Here is a 17367-nt window from a genome sequence, read left to right as displayed (position 1 = left end):
TCCCTGGCTTCACTTAGAGACTAACCTTTATCATCTGGTCTGCTTTGAGTGTTTCGCTTTGTCTCTGCATGTTCTCACTTCTCTGATTAAACTTATTCTTTGGGTAAAGTTTTCCCACAGACAAAAGGCGGGCAGAGGATGGGGGGCCTGGGCCACACGGTCCTGCCCCGTTGCACTAGCAGCTGAGCCACCAGGCTGAGCACCTTCCTCACCCAAGCCTCTGCTTCCTTGTCAGTCACATGGGGGTCACATACAAAGCTCCCAGGGCGCCCGGGGAAGGAACATGAGCTTCCTGGCCCGGAACCAGCGCTGGGCAAACGCGTTCTTACCCTTGCCGCCCCCACTTTCTTTGATTTCCCCCCTCACTCGGAGGAGTTTAAATAACCACCGACGTGCCATGAAGGCTCAGAGCGGGGTGTGAGCTAACTCTGAAGGTCTGATTCCATTCACGTTTCCAGAGCGACCCCGGATGGCCTCCCCCCGACTCCAAACAGAAGAGCAATCCCGTGAGAAACCGCATTCCTCGGTGCCACAGACTGAACCCTGTCCTTTTTCTTTTTCTGTTTTTATAGGTGCCAAAATAAACCAGTGCAATCGGAAAATCCTGTGACACGCTGGCAGCACCCGGTTCCTGGATCAGTGTGCTGTGGAGAACAGTCAGCGTCATCCTCTTAAGCTGACCTCGTGGGAGGAGACGCAGGCTGTTTTAGGATTCTGCCCCTCTGGTTCTAGAGTCAACTGGGACACCACGCTCTGGGGATGGCAGTGAAACCTCCCTATTGCTTATCCTCATCCAAGATGAGATGGCCTATATTCTCCACCCACCTTCATCCATGGCCCTGGGGACACGGCTGCACGCGAGAGCCTCTGCTCAGTCACTGAGCCGTGTCTGACTCTTCGCGACCCCACGGACTGTAGCCCGCCAAGATCCTCTGTCCATGGGATTTTCCCTGGGAAGAGTACTGGAGTGGGTGGCCATTTCCTCCTCCAGACAGTCTTCCCGACCCAGGGATCGAACTCATGTCTCCTGCATTGGGAGGCAGATTCTTTACCACTGGACCACCTGGGAAGGCCCTGGGAGTGACAAGAGAGAGTGTAACAGTTTGCTAACTTGATGGATCTGTAGGACATCAAGTCAGTGGGTGCTTCTTCCAGTTTTTAAAAAAACACGCTCGGGTCGATAACACCTCTTGGCAGGAGGGTGAGCACTGACAGGAGAATGTCCGTTTCCAGAGTCATAATCGTTTGCAACGTGTGGCTACAGAGGGACCCAGGCTCAGAAACACACGTCCTTTTCTCGCCTTCTCTCCACGTGTCATAGGTAGCCAACCGTGCCTTACTGCAATGACCCAAGGCTCAGATCCACGCTGCCCCTGGCGTGTCCGCCGCCAGGCCGGGCTCAGCCCCGCACAGCGGATCGCCGGCAGGACGGTGGTCCAAGGAGATGAGTGAAGGCATGTGCTTGCACGGCAGCGGGAGCGACGGCAGGGGCAGCTGCAGCACCGCCGTGCGGGCTCGCCCGTCACCGTGTGCTCAGAGCACTGCCCTGTGGAATGGCCCACTCGAGCCTCACGGCCGCAGAGAAAATAGCACGAACATTCCCCTGCCTTCACAGCTGGGAACCTGCGGCTCAGACAGGGTCCCTCGGTGGCCAGGACGGGACCCAGCCTGTCTAAGGTCACAGCCCTGGCTCCCATGGTCCCTGGGCGGGACGTCAGAAGGACACTGTGCCAGCTGTTCTGAAAGCCAGGACACAGCCCTGCCCGGTTCCACCAGGCTCTCCCGGGCCTCCTCTTGTTCAGGGGCGGGGCGGGGGGTGGGACAGGCCAGCCTTCTCCAAGATGCTTTCTGATCAAGAGCAGGCTCTGGACTTCCTGTTCCCACCTGTTTTACTGTCTTTATGGATTGTCAGCCCCTAAAGGAGCTGTGTGTTTGCTGTTCCTGGCCTGTCCCCTCCCACAGAGTGTGAGCTCCATCAGAGCAGAACCCTGACTGTCCTGTGTCGAGAAAGGGCTGGGACTGAGCAGGCAGGCCCCCAACAAGGGGTTGGTCAATGGAGTCCCACTTCACAGATGAGCAAACCGAGGCCGGGACAGGGGCCCACGTGACTCCTGAGAGGCATGTGAGCTTTTCCTCCGCGGGAAACCTCCTCCCTGGCCCAGGGCACATTGGGGATCGCAGAACCTCAGTCCCTGTCAGGCCTGGGAACATGCAGGTGGGGCGCAGCCTCGGCCCACGGCATTTCTGATTGCAGAGTAACCCCCTATGGTGGCCCAGGTGCCACCCACGATACCACTCCCAGGCTCTCACAGTCGACCAGGCTGAAACAAACACCATCACTTGAGGTGATGTGTGGGGCACCTGTAGAAACAACCACACTTCCTCCCACTTGCATCTCTGTGTTACTACGTCGCGTGGGGAGAGGGGTCCACTGGAGACTGACGTGTGCACATCTCTATACAGACAGCAGGTGCCTGGCAGGGACCTCCTGCGCAGTGGGGGCAATGCTACTCGGCGCTCTGCAACGGGCTCTATGGGAAAAGACTCTATAAGAGTGGGCACATGTAAACGGATAACCGACTCGCTCTGCTGTACATGTGAGATAACACAGCACCGTGAATCAACAATACTTCAATAAAACTCAGTTAAAAAACACTCGAATAGCATCTGTATCCTGCTGGAGTGTGAAAATTGGACAAATCTTAATTATGCTGAATTGGTCGTGGTGCTTTTCAAGTTTACCGCATCCTTCTACTTTTCTGTCTATTCATTCTGTTAATTTTTGAGAGCTTGATACTAAAACTCCAAGTAAAAAATCTTAATTTATCTACTTAAAAAATAATTGTAATACACTGTGGAACTGTATGTAACTTTGTTCTGTACTTTCCAAGTCTCCTGTAAATGTGTTACCATACTTTCGTAATTAAAAAAAAAAATTAATTAAATAATTTAAAAAAAATGTTTCAAATTAAATAATTTTTAAAAAATACACAATGTGGGAATTCCGTATGTAAACCTGGGCTCCCCAGGGGCACGGTCTGAGGCCACGTCTTCTGTGGATGTGAGGCTGCCAGTGGATACCCACCGAACATCACGAGGCAGCCCACCCACCCAGGAGCACCTGACTGGCCTCAGTGGGTCAAACAGCCCACTGGTCATTCCCGAGACTCATGCTTCTGACAACAGCTGGATGGCCGGGGGCCACCCCGTGCCAGGGAGAGACTCAGTGGGGCAGAGGCAAACCCCGCTCTGCACCCCCAGACTCAAAGGTCCCGGGGACATGAGCTTGAGTCAGACCCAGGGTTCGCTCAGAGCAAGACATCCCTGCAGCAGGACATCCCTCCAACAGGTTTGTCCGATCCACAGTGAGAAAACAAATGGCTACGCGCTGCACGTGTGCCTGCTAAGTTGCTTCAATCGTGTCCGACTCTTTGCAGCCATATGGACTGTAGCCCGCCAGGCTTCTCTGTCCGTGGGATTCTCCAGGCAAGAATACTGGAGGGTTGCCATGCCCTCGTCCAGGGGATCTTCCCCACCCAGGGATCGAACCAGCATCTCTTACGTCTCCTGCATTGGCAAGCGGGTTCTTTACCACGGGCGCCACCTGGTCCGCAGACCAGGACAAAATCACCTGTGAGCTCACGAATACAAACTATTGATTTAAGAGTGATTTCCGCATAGGAGTTAAACCCGGAGTCTGGGAGGGCGTCCCCCCACCTGCCCTGCTCCCCATTGCGCCAGCTGTGGGCAAGTAAGCAGTACCTCCAGGGACGGGATGCCCTTGCCCATGGGCTGTGGGTACTCGCGCAGCAGCCGCTCCTCGTCCAGGAACTTGCCGTCGCGCCCGTTGCTGGCCGGCTGGAACAGCCCATAGTTCAGGACGTCCTTCAGGCTCTGGTTCAGCGAGCACAGAATCCGCTGCTTTGCAACCCATACTGTGGCATCCGGGTTGAATCGAATGCACTTCTGCAGGGGAGGATAAGACCCCTGGTTAGCAGGAAGCCCCCCGGGGCAGGTGGCCGGAGATGCCCAAGGGGCCTCCATTCCACCCCGAGGCCTCCTGTGAGCTCTGGACTCTCTGGCTTTACGGTGAAAACCGTGACCTTCTGGTCTCCTTGGCAAATATAAAAGGGGAAAAGCTCGGATGGGATCACTGATTCCGGGGCCCCGGCTCTCACTGTTGGCTCCAATCTCCGGGACCCGCTGTATTTATGGTCATCGCTTACCATCACAGACTGCCTTGGGCAGCTCTCCCACCTGTACAGAGCTTCTCAAACGTGCCTGCTTGGTAAAGCACACGCAGATGACCCCGCCCCCTCCCGGAAGAGAGTCCGATGCAGCGGGTCTGGGTCCAACCACAAAGCTGCATTTCTCACAAGTTTCAAGGTGACGTTACCGCGGCCGGCCCAGGAAACACTGAGGACCACGGCTCGAGCGAACCACAGCGCGGCTGCCTTTCTACACCGACGGCTCTCACGGACACCTCACGGACAGGCGGGGGCCTCCTTTCTTCACCTCACTGATGGGCAAGCCCAGGGCACCGGCCCCGCCCACCTGACTCTGAATGCCAGGGCTGTAAAAAACACCGCGAGCGCCCCTCCCAAACCATAAAGGAAGGCGATTGTGAAAAATGGTTCAACTTAGAAATCGTATCCGGTGCCATGAAAGTTAATTTTTGAAAAGGTTAAATAGTACAGGCGGTTCCCGCAGACCAAGCATGAACACTTCTCAAGAAGAGCGCCGCTAGGAACCTGAACACGTGACTTGGTCCCAACTCCCAGGTCCCGTCTGTGAGACCTGCCCACGAGCCAGGAAAACGAGCGCTAGGCCGAAGCCACTTCTGACTGCAACTTCTAGTTTCCACTGAATTAAAGCTATGTTCTACTGCACCGCCATCAGCAGGGGCTCAAAACTTTGCTTAGTCGCTGTAAAAGCATTCGGACAGGATGAGCGCGAGAGCCTGGAACCAGGTCTCCGCAGGGGCGCCCGCACGCCTGAGGAGGCCCCAAGGCCCTTCTTTCTCCCTGACCGTCCACCGGGGCCGCGCCTCCTGGGAGGGTAAGAGGATCCTGCTTCTCAACAATCAGGTTGGTGGAGCAGGCAGCCCAGAGTCCCACTGCCAGGAAAACTGACCCCGCGGGCGTGAGCGTGCCATCTGTCCCTCTCTAATGGCAAACGCTGGAGAGTAAGGCTCAGAGTTCGTCTCAGGGTCACAAGGCGGGCGGGGGGCTGGTTGCTCACTTCGGGAACTGCCAGCCACCCCCTGCCACCTCAGGCTGAGGAAGAGACGTGTCTGAGCTCTCCCAGCTGTGACCAAGTGGGGCTGCACATCCCCTCGCTATTCCTGTTTGGAAAATCCTTGCTGGCCTCCGGTTCCAACTGCACGGACAACTCCAGTTCCCTTAGACAACAGCATCCAGAGGGCCTGAGGGTCCCCCGCTGTGGCCGGCAGAAAGGAACCTGCCAGCAGGTGGGTGCTGAGCGGAGCACAGGCTGGGAGTCAGGCCCCAGGGGGATCTGTGTGGTGTTTGTAGGTGGTCCCAGAGATTACTGGTGCCCACTGCCACTCAGTGGGCAGAGCTGGAGAGGCTACCTCTGTGCACTGTGTGGGCTGGCCCTGCACAACGAAAGGATGTCCTGCTCCAAAAATGCCAGGAGGGCCCCACTGAGAAACCGCTAGAAGGAACAGGAGCTTGGAGGTCAGAAGGGCTTGGGTTTACAACCCAGCTGCACACACTAACCTCATGATCCTGGGCAAACTCACCCGCTCAGCAGTTGCCCTGATTCTGTGATGAAAACCATCCCAACTATATAACTTGGAGGTCTGTTGTAAGGATCATACAGAACGTAGATAGTATGTGCTGTTATGGGCTAAACTGTGTCCCTCCCCCAGAAGATAAGGGTTCCTACTCCTTAAGGAGCTCCGAGTCAGTCTAGTAGGGGGTGTTGATCATGACGATATTGGTGGTGATGGTGGCGGTGGTGTAATGCTGCTGCTGATGGTGGTGATAATGAATACTGCATATTAACGCATAGATGTGGAATCTAGAAAAACAGTATGTTGTTGTTCAGTCACCAAGTCATGTCTGACCCTTTTGAGACGCTATGGACTGTAGCCCGCCAGGCTCCTTTGTCCATGGGATTCTCCAGGCAAGAATACTGTTGTGGGTCGCCATTTCCTTCTCCAGGGAATTTTCCCAACCCAGGGATCAAACTGGCATCTCCTGCACCGGCAGGCGGATTCTCCGCCACTGAGCCACCAGGGAAGCCCATTGAAAAACGGCATAGATGATCTTATTCGCAAAGCAGACATGCAGACACAGACGTAGAGAACAAAAGTACGGACACCGAGGCGGGGGAAGGGGATGGAAGAAATCAGGGGATTGGGACCGACACGTACGTAGATTCACAACAGTGCATAAAACAGGTAAGTAATGAGAGCCCACTGTACGGCCCAGGAAGCTCTGCTCAGTGCTCTGTGATGACGGAAACGGGAAGGAGATTCGAAAAGGGGAGAGATATATATAATATAAATATGCTTAATACAGTCGATCCATTCTGCCGTACAGCAGAAACTAACACAACATTGTAAAGCAACTACACGCCAATAAAAATTTAAAATTCTTTTAGAAATAAATATCAAGTACGCAGACAAAACTGAAAAAGAAAAAGAAAAATCATGGCAAGAGAATTCTACGTAACAGAGTAAACTGCTCTCCAAACCTGTCCTGGGCCCTGAGAAGCGGAGATGACGGCAATGGTTGTTTTCTAAGATGTCATAGGAGAAAGAAGCTTGAAACACACAAAGCTTGAAAGAACGGTAAATATCACACTGCATGCTTAGAGTGAGCTGTCTGCGGGCCAAGGGAAGAACCATCAACAACACAGGCTGAGTTATGTATCTCTTCAGATCACCTCCTCGGCGCGCTCACAGTCCTCAGGTGAGACTTAAATTCAGCTCATTCTTGACTTTCTCCAGGAAAAAACCAGGAGGAGGAGGAGGAGGGGACCTGACAAAGCCTTTGGGGGTCATCGTGCTGCGGTGGGCCCCTGCATCACCCCGTTCCAGATACGGAGCTGGAAACACAGAGCCCAGTGCTTTCAGCAAGAAAGCAGGATATTCTGAAAGAAATCCCTGCTTCTGAGCACGTCTTTCATTGCAAAAGAAGCACGCTTCGTGTCATCCTCAATGCTTTCATGATGCATTTCAAAGACTCTCAATAAACAGAACCTGCCAGGAGTCATTTAAAGGTGCATCGAGGGATGTCTGGCCTCTAAGAGCTGCTCACCTGCCACTTGCAAACCTCTGTCCCCTCAAACCGTGACTGGGACGGTTTCCAAATGCAATTGCCCAAGTGAAATGATGCTTTCTGCTGTGGACAAAGATCCATCAGGCTGGACTCGTGGTGGAGAACAGCCAGATGCTGCCACAGGCCACACATGAAGGGATGTATACAGAAGGGGGAAAAGCATGGGTGACCTTGACCGAGAAGGACAGCCTGGTCTGAGGAAGGTGACGGCCAAGAGCCACACTGGGGTGCTTCTGAACGTTTAAACACTAAGAAAGGCCAAAGTGGCCATGGGTTAGGGTTTTTGCAATCAGAGTAACATTTTTCAAAGAATAAGGGTTTGAGAGCAGCCCCTGACGCTGTGATGAGGCGGTGGGCAGACCTGGTGGCCTTTGAGGGGCTAGCTAGCGGTCCTCTGCACCATCAAGGTCCTGGCACCCGAGAGGCACTGGCTTGGGCTCTGCCAGAGATGCCCGCCCTCCCTGGAGGTGAGTTCATTTTCCTTGTTGGTCCCCATGATTTCCAGCAAGCCCAGAGCAAAGTGGAGGATCTGACGATGGCTAAGAGGTCCTCCTAGAAGCGGTAAGAGCAGAAGGAGGATTAAGCCGTGCTGACCGCAGACACAAAGTGCTCACCATGTGCCCACCAGCCCAGCGAAGAAACTGCGTCAAATCCATCGTCTTCTCCCCGTGTTCTCCTGGCGGAGGTATCAGCAGCCCCAAGCCCAGAAGGGAACACCCTGGACCCTCAGGTCCGCCCCCAGCATCACACAGCTGCCAGAGGCGGGGCTGGAATGCATGGACCTGAGGGCTGAGGCGTTTCAACTTGGCTCCACAGCACAGGATGGAGCTGCGAATTGGGAGGGTTCACCCAAGGGGCCGTGAAGTGGATTCCAGAGGAGAGAGGGAGACGGGGGAGGTGTGGCCCAGCACCCAGAGCCAGACGTTGCGCCCACCAAGCGGAGTGAGAGCTCTGGTCCGTCCACCTAGAAGGGAGGGTGTGAGCGGAGCATCAGAACTGGGCGCCATAGAACTCCAACCACAGATATCTCTGAGGGCCTCCCCCTCGGCTTTGACACAGAAATTAAATACTGATGCTTCGCGCCCTCTTTCTGCCCGTTCTGGAACATTCTCATCAGTCCGGGACACGACACGGAGGAGGAGGAGAACTCTGCTCTTCCCCAGGGTGGCCTCTGAACCACAGTATTCCCATCATGATGTGGGATTTATGAAGCTTCTGACAGGACGTGTGATAATTCCAGAGCCAGGCATTATTTTCTCGAAGGGATTTAAGTGGGTATTAACACACAGCTTAAGAGGATGAGCACACCAAGCCAGACGTCTGCCATCCAGGCTGCAGAGCTCCCAAGAGCTGGACGGATCGCGCTCATAGACAAGCATCAGCCTCATACCTAACAGGAAGAGGCAGTGCAGAATGCTTACAACAGACAAAGCTGGGGCTGGTTAAACAGGCGTTTGAATTTTTTAATGATACGTATGAAAATAAAGGTCCTCCTGGCCTTTAGCCAGCTGCCCCGGGAAGTGAATGACAACCAGCTCGGTCACAGCCCAGCTTTCTCACAGGCTTTCACCAGAGATCCCCTGAACCTTCCCCTTTGGTTTAAACAACCGATGACGTCTCAATCTCCTGATTAAAACCGTGAAGTGTAAACCACTGCACTTACGGACAGTGAGGCTGATTATCACCACGTCACAGAGAAACTAGAGGCGAGGGGAGTCAGGGACCAGGGGGAGGGGGCTCTCCTTGGCCTTCCCAAGCAATTAATGAAACCACAAAGAAAACCAGATTCCATGCTTCTGTCCCCGCCAAGTGACCCAAACGCACACTACAAAGGACGAAACAGCGTGACTTAGAGTAGAGAAAAACATCCAAACCACATATTTCTGCAGGGCAAAGAGAAAAAATGGACAGACAGATGTACAGACAGATGGATCGCTGGCTGACTGGCTCAGCGGGTGGAGGGATAGATGGATGGATGGATGGTTGGATGGACAGATGGATGAATGGATGGAAAACTGGATGAAGAGATGGATGGGTGGACGGATGGACAGACGGATGGATAAATGGATGGATGGAGATGGACGGATGGATGAATGGATGGAGAGATGGATGGGTGGACGGACGGACGAATGGATGGATGGGTGGATGAATGGATGGATGCATGGATGAACAAATGGACAGATGGATGGATGGATGGATGGACGGACGGATGGATGGACAGATGGATGGAGAGATGGATGGGTGGACGGATGAATGGATGGATGGACAGACAAATGGAGAGATGGATGGATAGATGGACGAGTGTATGGAGAGATGGAGAGATGGATGGATGGATGGATGGATGAATAAATGGATGGATAATAACAAAAAAGACAAAGCTTAAAAACATAACATCTAGTGGAAAACAAGTTACAAATGACATGCCCAGCATGATACCAGGTTATCTATAATTTCTTTTTTTTTACTCAACAACACAATACCATATAGTGACCACTGACACACAGGAAAACAAGGGACAAGTGGGGTTCGTCACAATATTTGTCCCCAAGCAGAATGGCAAGGAGGGTGAGAGAGACACTGGCTTTATCTGAAACATTCTAACCCTATAACTAAAAAATGACAAAATGTTAACCACTGTCAATTCTGCATAATAAATAATAAAAACTGGTACAGATGGTATTATTCTTTGTCTTTTCCTACATTTTCAGTTTTCTCTAAATTAAAAAAAGACACAACCATCTGGAACCTGAGGCGTTCCTCGGTCTCTTGAGGGCTTCCCTGGCTGGACGGGAGTCGGCCTTGGACCACGCTCCACGGCTGGAAACACCGTTCTCGAATGAAGGACGTGACCGCTGTTGTCTCCTTCTGCCCATCGAGTCCTCTTTGAGGACTTTTTTTAGGGTAGAACATGTACTCAAGTCAGGGTCACACACAACTAACTTTCTAATTAAGTCTAAAATCCCAAACGGATTTCCTTGTGGTCAGCAAACAGGAAGGTAGGTAAGGAAAACCTAAAAATAAGATGGCAGCATGACAGACGCGAGCACTTTCGGAGGCGAGAGTGTTTCCATCTCTGTGTGGCCCGGGCTGTGGGCGACCCGTGAGGCCAGCGAACAGAGACGTTTAAGGCGTCTGTGGGATAAGCGCTGTCCTGGGGGGAAGACTTGCGGGAGGGGCTTCTCTCCAACAGGAGAGGCAGACAGCAGGAGTGAATAAATAGAAGCCTCCCTCCCAGGCCACACGTCGCCTGATGCCACCGACACAGAACCTCCAGGACAGGCAAATCCATCAAGACAGAAGGCGGACCGGTGGTTGCCAGGGACTGGGGGAGGGGCGGGGGACCCCTGGGGGAGGGGGCGGGGATCCCTGGGGGAGGGGGCGGGGGACCCCTGGGGGAGGGGGCGGGGATCCCTGGGGCAGGGGGCGGGGACCCCTGGGGGAGGGGGAGGGGATCCCTGGGGGAGGGGGTGGGGGACCCCTGAGGGAGGGGATGGGGGATCCCTGGGGGAGGAGGGGGGATCCTTGGGGGAGGGGAGGGGGACCCCTGGGGGAGGGGGTGGGGATCCCTGGGGAAGGGGGAGGGGGGATCCATGGAGGAGGAGTTGGGGGATCCCTGAGGGAGGGGCGGGGGACCCCTGGGGGAGGGGGCGGGGACCCCTGGGGCAGGGGGCGGGGGACCCCTGAGGGAGGGCACGGGGGATCCCTGGGGGAGGAGGGGGGATCCTTGGGGGAGGGGAGGGGGACCCCTGGGGGAGGAGGTGGGGAATCCCTGCCAGTGTGTATGGGGTTTCTTTTTGGGGTGATAAAAATAAGATTGACTGTGGTGGTGGGTACCCTCACCTCTAAATTAACTAAAATTCACTGAATTGTACACTTTTAAATGGGAAAACGTTATGGTCCATGCACGGTATGTGAATGACATCTCTATTTTTAAAAGAAAAGGAGTCTGTTTTTGTTCCTTTCCCGAGAAGGTGCAAAGATGCAGGCAGTACATTTAAAACCACGTTGCCACCAGTCACCCTCAAGGACCCTTTCTCTCCCGGCCGAGCACATGCTCCTGAAGAGTCACATCTGCTGTGATGACCCCGACTCTGTCATCAAGAACCTGCCCCCCATCTCCATCTTCTCCCGCTGCCCCTGGTCCCAGATTCTTGCAGGGACCCCCCTACCTGCCTCTGCTTCCTTCCATCCTCCCCTGAGAGAAGCTGAGAGGAGAGGTCACACGCTCTGCACCAAACCTTCCCAAAGCCTTCACTGTTCTTCAGGGGGAATCACACCCCCCACCCCACCTCAGCCCCGAGCACCTGCCCAGCTGGCAGCCTTGACCTTCTCCGCTGCTCTGACACACCAAGGCCATTCATTCCCACCTCAGGCATGCCACTGCTGCAACCCTCTGCCCAGAAGCTTCTAGCCAAAGAGCTTTACAAGCTAATCTCTCATCACCTGGGGCTCAACTCAGATGTCACCCCTCGTGCAGTGCAGGTGAGGGCTGAGATGAATTCGTGATGTCCTAAACGTGGACCTGGAGGATCTGCAGGGGACGGGGCGCTGTGTACACTTGATCTGACCCTAAAAACAGAAAGCCTCGCAGAGGGTGCGGGGTTCTACGACAAAGTGGCAACTGGGTTCACATTTAAAAAATCACTTTCGGCAGGTGCAGAACGCTTCTGAGGAAAGAGGTGTCTGCAGCTCCCCAGAGAGAAGATGGGGGAGACAGGGCTGCGGTGAGGAGACAGTGCCGTGGGTTGAAAGGGATTCAGAAGGTGAAGCGCAGGGCCTGGCAGTGCACTGGCGGAGGGGCGATGGCAGGCCCTGGAGAACTCCTGGGTTCTGGCTCAGACCAAGAATCAGAGAAGGTTCACAGCCCAAAAGGGGAGCCACCCAACCGACCATCACCAGGGGGATGGAACGAGCCACATGATCGGTGCGTTACGACTTGGCGATAAAAAGAAAGAAGACACAGACAGACGCTACCATGTGGATGAGCCTCACGGCCATGCTGCTGGGTGAGAGCAGCCAGACGTGAAAGCCCACACACCACGTGACGTGCTCACGTGGATCGTCCAGAAGAGGGGACTCGGTGTGTGGAGACAGAACATGGCCAGCGATAGTCAGGGCTGGAAGGGGGACTGAGGACGAGCGGCAGAGAAACACCGCGGGGGACGGGCAGAATCCAGACCCGGATGGTGGGTGCACAGCTCAGCAGACGCACTGAAAACCGCTGGACGGTGCCCTTCAAGGGATTAACTTCGTGGCCTGTGATGACACCTCTATAAGCTTGGGTCTTTCCATGGTAACCACGGGGGGAGTGAGGGACCCTGAGGGCCAGGTTTGGAGGGTCAGACGGAAGGGGATAGCGTGGCGGCATCTGGTCTGGACCACCTGAGTCGAGGGGCCTCTGAGCTTCCGACTGAGAACGTGTCAAGGGAGAAATGAAGTCTGTGCCCCGGACGGGAGGTCCAGCTGGAGACGTGACCATGGGCAGAGGGTGCTGGACAGACGTGGGTGGTAACAGGGCCTCCTGTGGGGTGGGGGGGGTGGCCGGGGAGAGCCTCGCCAAGCCCAGCTGTCATGAGAGATGAGATTCCCCTGAGAAGGAATCCTGTCTGAACAAGACAAGCCCGGGCAGCAGGGAGCCCCGAGGGCTGGGCTGCAGCGGCCAGGCTCGGCCAACCAGTCCCTTGGCCCGAGCCTCCCGCTCTCCGCTGACCCAGCGCCTGGAAGCCCAGAGAATACAGCAGAAGGTCCATCCAACCCACCTCATCCCACACTGGGAAAAACACAGCCTAGGGAACCGAGGCCACATCTGGAGAGGAACCAAGTCTGGAAGGAGACTCTAACACCTGGGGAGCCCAGAGTGATGAATGGGACACCTGCCTGGCCATGCACTCTGATGGAGCATCTCAAGGCAACCAGCCACGCCTGCACAGGCCCTTCCAGAACCTTCTGTCACAATGCATGCCCACCTCCTGGTCTTTGCAGAGCCAGAGGCCAGCCATAGGGGCTGGATTCTCATCTACCGCAGGAGGAGATGGACTCAAAACTGCCAGGACAGGATAAAGTCCTCCCCTTACTAAACAACACAGGAAGCCTCAGATGTGAAAAGCAAACATGACAGTTATCTGCAGCAACAGGATAAAGGAGGGATTAAAGACCCGGCGGAGGAGGAGGCGAAGCCTCTGCAGGCTTGGCGTTCTGTTTGGAGCCTCAGTGATGAGCAGGAGGGCTGAGGTCCTTGGATTGAGCCCATTTGATGCCCTGACTGGAGGCAAGTGATGGATCCGGAAGTGCGGCTGTCAGCTGATGTGTGTGGCTGGGTGGTGGAGGCAGGTGGGCAGGGATGCGGGATGCTGCAGGGATGCGGGATACTATGGGATACTGCTCTTGGGGAGAAATTTGAGTGTGAGACAAACGGGCGAAAGGAGATGAATTGTGGCCTAGGGGTGAGGAGAGCAGCTGAGACGCGTTTTCCAAATTACATAAACTTGAAGATGCAGCTATCTAACAGACGGAATTACTGATTAAAGCACAAAAGCCTTTTCCCAAAGCCTCTGCCAGGCAGACCAGGCCCAGGGACCCCTGTTAACTTGCCCAGGCGGGTCGTGGGAACCGACACTAGGGCTGGCAGCTCTCTGCAACTACTTGGTGCCAACTCTTGGGTGGAGGTGGGCGAGGGGGCTGAAGCCACATACACCCAGGGGAACCCAGAGAGCGCATCCCTGTCCCCTCTGCGTTCTTCTGCGCCGTCCATGTGACGTGACATTCAGGGAGGCTGGACGGGACTGTGAGGGCCCCGGTGCCAGTGCTGGCCCCACGTCTGTTTGCTGTGCCCCAAACAGAACACAAGAGCTACAGTTTCTATTGATGTTGGCGCATGCCTCCTGCTTAAAAGGCCAGGTTAATGGACGCGTGCCAACCCTCAACCCCACAGTGAGTTCCCTGTCCATCTGGGATGCTTCAGCACACAGCAGGAACGCCCGCCTGCCACGCCCAGGAGCCCACTCGACGGCACTCGAGTGGCCTGAGCACCCCCCACACCCAGGATTCTGATCACCAGAGTGTGCAGCGACCTGAGGGGGTGTTCCTGGAGGACCAGCACTCTCCACCCTAAGCTCAACACTCCAGTCCCACTGAGATGCAGAAAGAGGGGTCACTCGGGCCAAGAAGCATGTCCAAACCCCACCTGGGGAGGGACCCCAGCTGGGGAGAGACCCACCCGGGTAGAAACCCCACCTGGGTAGAGACCCCCACTCGGGGAGGAACCCCCACCCGGGTAGAGACCCCACCTGGGGAGGGACCCCCACTCGGGGAGGAACCCCCACCCGGGTAGAGACCCCACCTGGGGAGGGACCCCACCTAGTGCAGAAGCGGCACCACCACGTGAGCTCCTGAGAAGCTGTGGGCGGGCGCTGGGCTGAGGAACCTGCTCGGCAGCATTGAGAGCCCTCCGGGCAGGAATCCAGGGCTCACCGAGGCAAGGGCCTTCTCATGGGAACAAAGGCCGCTCTGTCCCCAGTGCTCACACCCGTGGGATTTCTAGTCTCAGGCTCCAGGGCCTTTGTCTGTCTCAGGACAAAGCAAAGAGAAGAGAGGTGGTCTTCAGAAGTTTCTGGAAACTGTTATGCCCCTGGGAGTGGAGTCCAGATCCTGAAAGGATCTTCCTTTGGGGAAGACTCTTCCTTTTGCAGAGCAGCTGTGTCTCCACCAGTCACTCCCGATGGTCTGGCAGTTCAGTCGCTCAGTCGAGTCTGACTCTTCGTGAGCCCACGGACTGAAGCCCGCCAGGCTCCTCTGTCCATGGGATTCTCCAGGCAAGAACACTGGAGTGGGCTGCCATTCCCTCCTCCAGGGGATCTTCCCGACCCAGGGATCGAACCTGAGTCTCCTGTGTCCCCCATATTGGCAGGCAGATGCCTTACCACTAGCACCACCTGGGAAGCCGCCTATGGGTCCCCAAAACCCATGGCCTGAGGACAGAACACCTCCTGGCCCCATCAGCAGGCCTGGGACAGCCTGGACTGACATCCTCCACGCGCGCCTGGCTGCCCTCAGAACCTCTCAGCAGCCAGGCTAGCAGACAGCCCTCCCCACTGCAAGGAAAAGGGCCTCCCTGGGTGGATAGTGCTGACGGATGGGCTTTGACCAAGGAAAGCCATGGAGGACACAGACAAGTCCAGCCCACTTGGCTCACTGCACACCTGCCAGGGGACCCCAGGCTTGCAGACCTTGAGTACCAGCCCCAGGAACGTGGACAGCCCACCTCAGGGAAATGGCAGAGAAGGGGCACGTGACCCGAGTGGCTCCGTCCTCACCCCGCCCTTGGCCTTCCCATTCAGTCTCGGGTCTGGAGTCTGAAATCTGAGGGGAGTGCTTCCCCAGTCTCTGAATCCTCCAGCATCGATAGACAGTAACAGGATCTAGGGCCTCAGAGGGTTAGACCTGCCGCGTGAGGATCCATCCACGCCGGGGGGTCGGGGTCACCAGGTCCCCACTCCAGCGCCCCGCAGGGATGAGCAGGGCTGCACCCAGGGGCCGAGAAGGGGTGAAGTTGGTCTGACCCAATGACCCCAAACAATGAAAGCATCCAAAGTCGAAAACAGGCATGACCTACAGCCAGGAGCATCCCCCTTGGATGCTCCAGGGAAACCAAACCCTCTGAGGGGAGATTCCCCTGATGTTTCCTGGCAGGGACAAAATTCCAGGTATTTTGTGAGGTGTGTTTTTTTTTTTTTGGCCACATCCTGTGGCATGTGGGATCTTAGTTCCCTGATCAGGGATCACATCCTCGCCCCCTGCATTGGAAGTGTAGATTTTTAGCCACTGGATTGCCAGGAAGTATCTAAAATCCAGACATTATCCACGACTATACTCAAATCTTGACAGATGTGAACTCAAAGTCCCTCTCTCTTCCTTCCTCTGACTGAGCCAGAGTTGGGGTGCAAAGACTGACTACCCCGCAGAGACCCCTCGTGGCAGGGCTTCTGAGTGGGAGTGTCGGGGGTGTCCCTCCCCAAAAAGGGGGCAGCTCCCTGCACCAGGAAACCTCAGAAAAAAGAGAGCCTGGACCTTCTAAAAAGACTCAACACTCCCTGCCCCCTGGGCCTGTGTCTAAAAGGGCCAACAGACAGACCCCCAAGTCTGACTCACCCTCGAGACCAGAACAAACAGAAATTCAAGCCACTGACAAACCACAGAGACAGGTCAGGAGAAACAGTGCGGAAATAGGGAAGGCATCGCAGGAAAAGGAACAGAGAAAAGGAAGAAGGAGAGCTTGTAAACGTCAGACGACAGCGGCTCAGCTGCCCTGGATGAAAACACACCCGAGTGGAGGAGAGAGCTCAGTACTTTGTGCCAGGGGAAACGTAATAAGCCGTGAAATCTACTCTGCAAACAACAACTCGAAAGAATAATTTCCAAAAAGAGCAAGCGCAGGGCTACAAAAACAAACAGGCAGAGCAACGCAACCGTGATCAACCAGAAGTCAGGACGGGTGCACCAGAAATGCTGTGCAGAAAGGACAAGCAGGGGAAATGGCAGGCGATCAGAGCGACGGGAGAAAAGATGGCAGGTCAGGAGGAGGAAGCGCCGCTGCTAAAAGCGCCTGTGTTCCCACGATGGAGAACAGTATGGAGGGGCCTGAAAGAGCTGAACACAGAACTACCCTGTGACCCAGCAACCCCACTCCTGGGCATGCATCTGGAGAAAGTCGTAATTCAAAACGATACACGCATCTCAGTGCGCACGGCAGCACCGTCTACAACAGCCAGGACCTGGACACGACCTAAATGCCCATCGACAGATACGTGCATAAAGAAGACGTGGCAGGTACAATGGAATATTACTCAGCCATAAAAAGGATGAAATAAGGCCAGCTGCAGCAACATGGATAGACCTAGAGATGATCACCCTAAGTAAGTCAGATGAACACCATACGATAATATGTGGCATCTAAAAAAAGATACAAGTGAACTCATACACAAAACAGAAATAAACTCATAGAAAATAAACTTATGGTTACCAAGGGGAAAGATGGGAGAGGGATAAGTTAAGAGTTTGG

At 55.0% G+C, this 17367-nt stretch overlaps 1 protein-coding gene across 1 annotated transcript in view; it reads right to left on the bottom strand.

Moving 5' to 3' along the window:
• Positions 1-17367, bottom strand: part of SHANK2 (SH3 and multiple ankyrin repeat domains 2) — a 466522-nt gene that overhangs the window by 440414 nt on the left and 8741 nt on the right. The window contains exon 3 of the mRNA XM_068976951.1: positions 3763-3966. Coding sequence (XP_068833052.1) covers positions 3763-3966 — 204 coding nt within the window. The remainder of the gene's footprint in view (positions 1-3762; positions 3967-17367) is intronic.

This window comes from Capricornis sumatraensis, chromosome 8, assembly GCF_032405125.1.
Source record: "Capricornis sumatraensis isolate serow.1 chromosome 8, serow.2, whole genome shotgun sequence".
Classification (NCBI taxonomy): domain Eukaryota; kingdom Metazoa; phylum Chordata; class Mammalia; order Artiodactyla; family Bovidae; genus Capricornis; species Capricornis sumatraensis.
The sequence above is the reverse complement of the archived record's forward strand: the minus strand, read 5'-3'. Positions and strand labels throughout refer to the sequence as shown.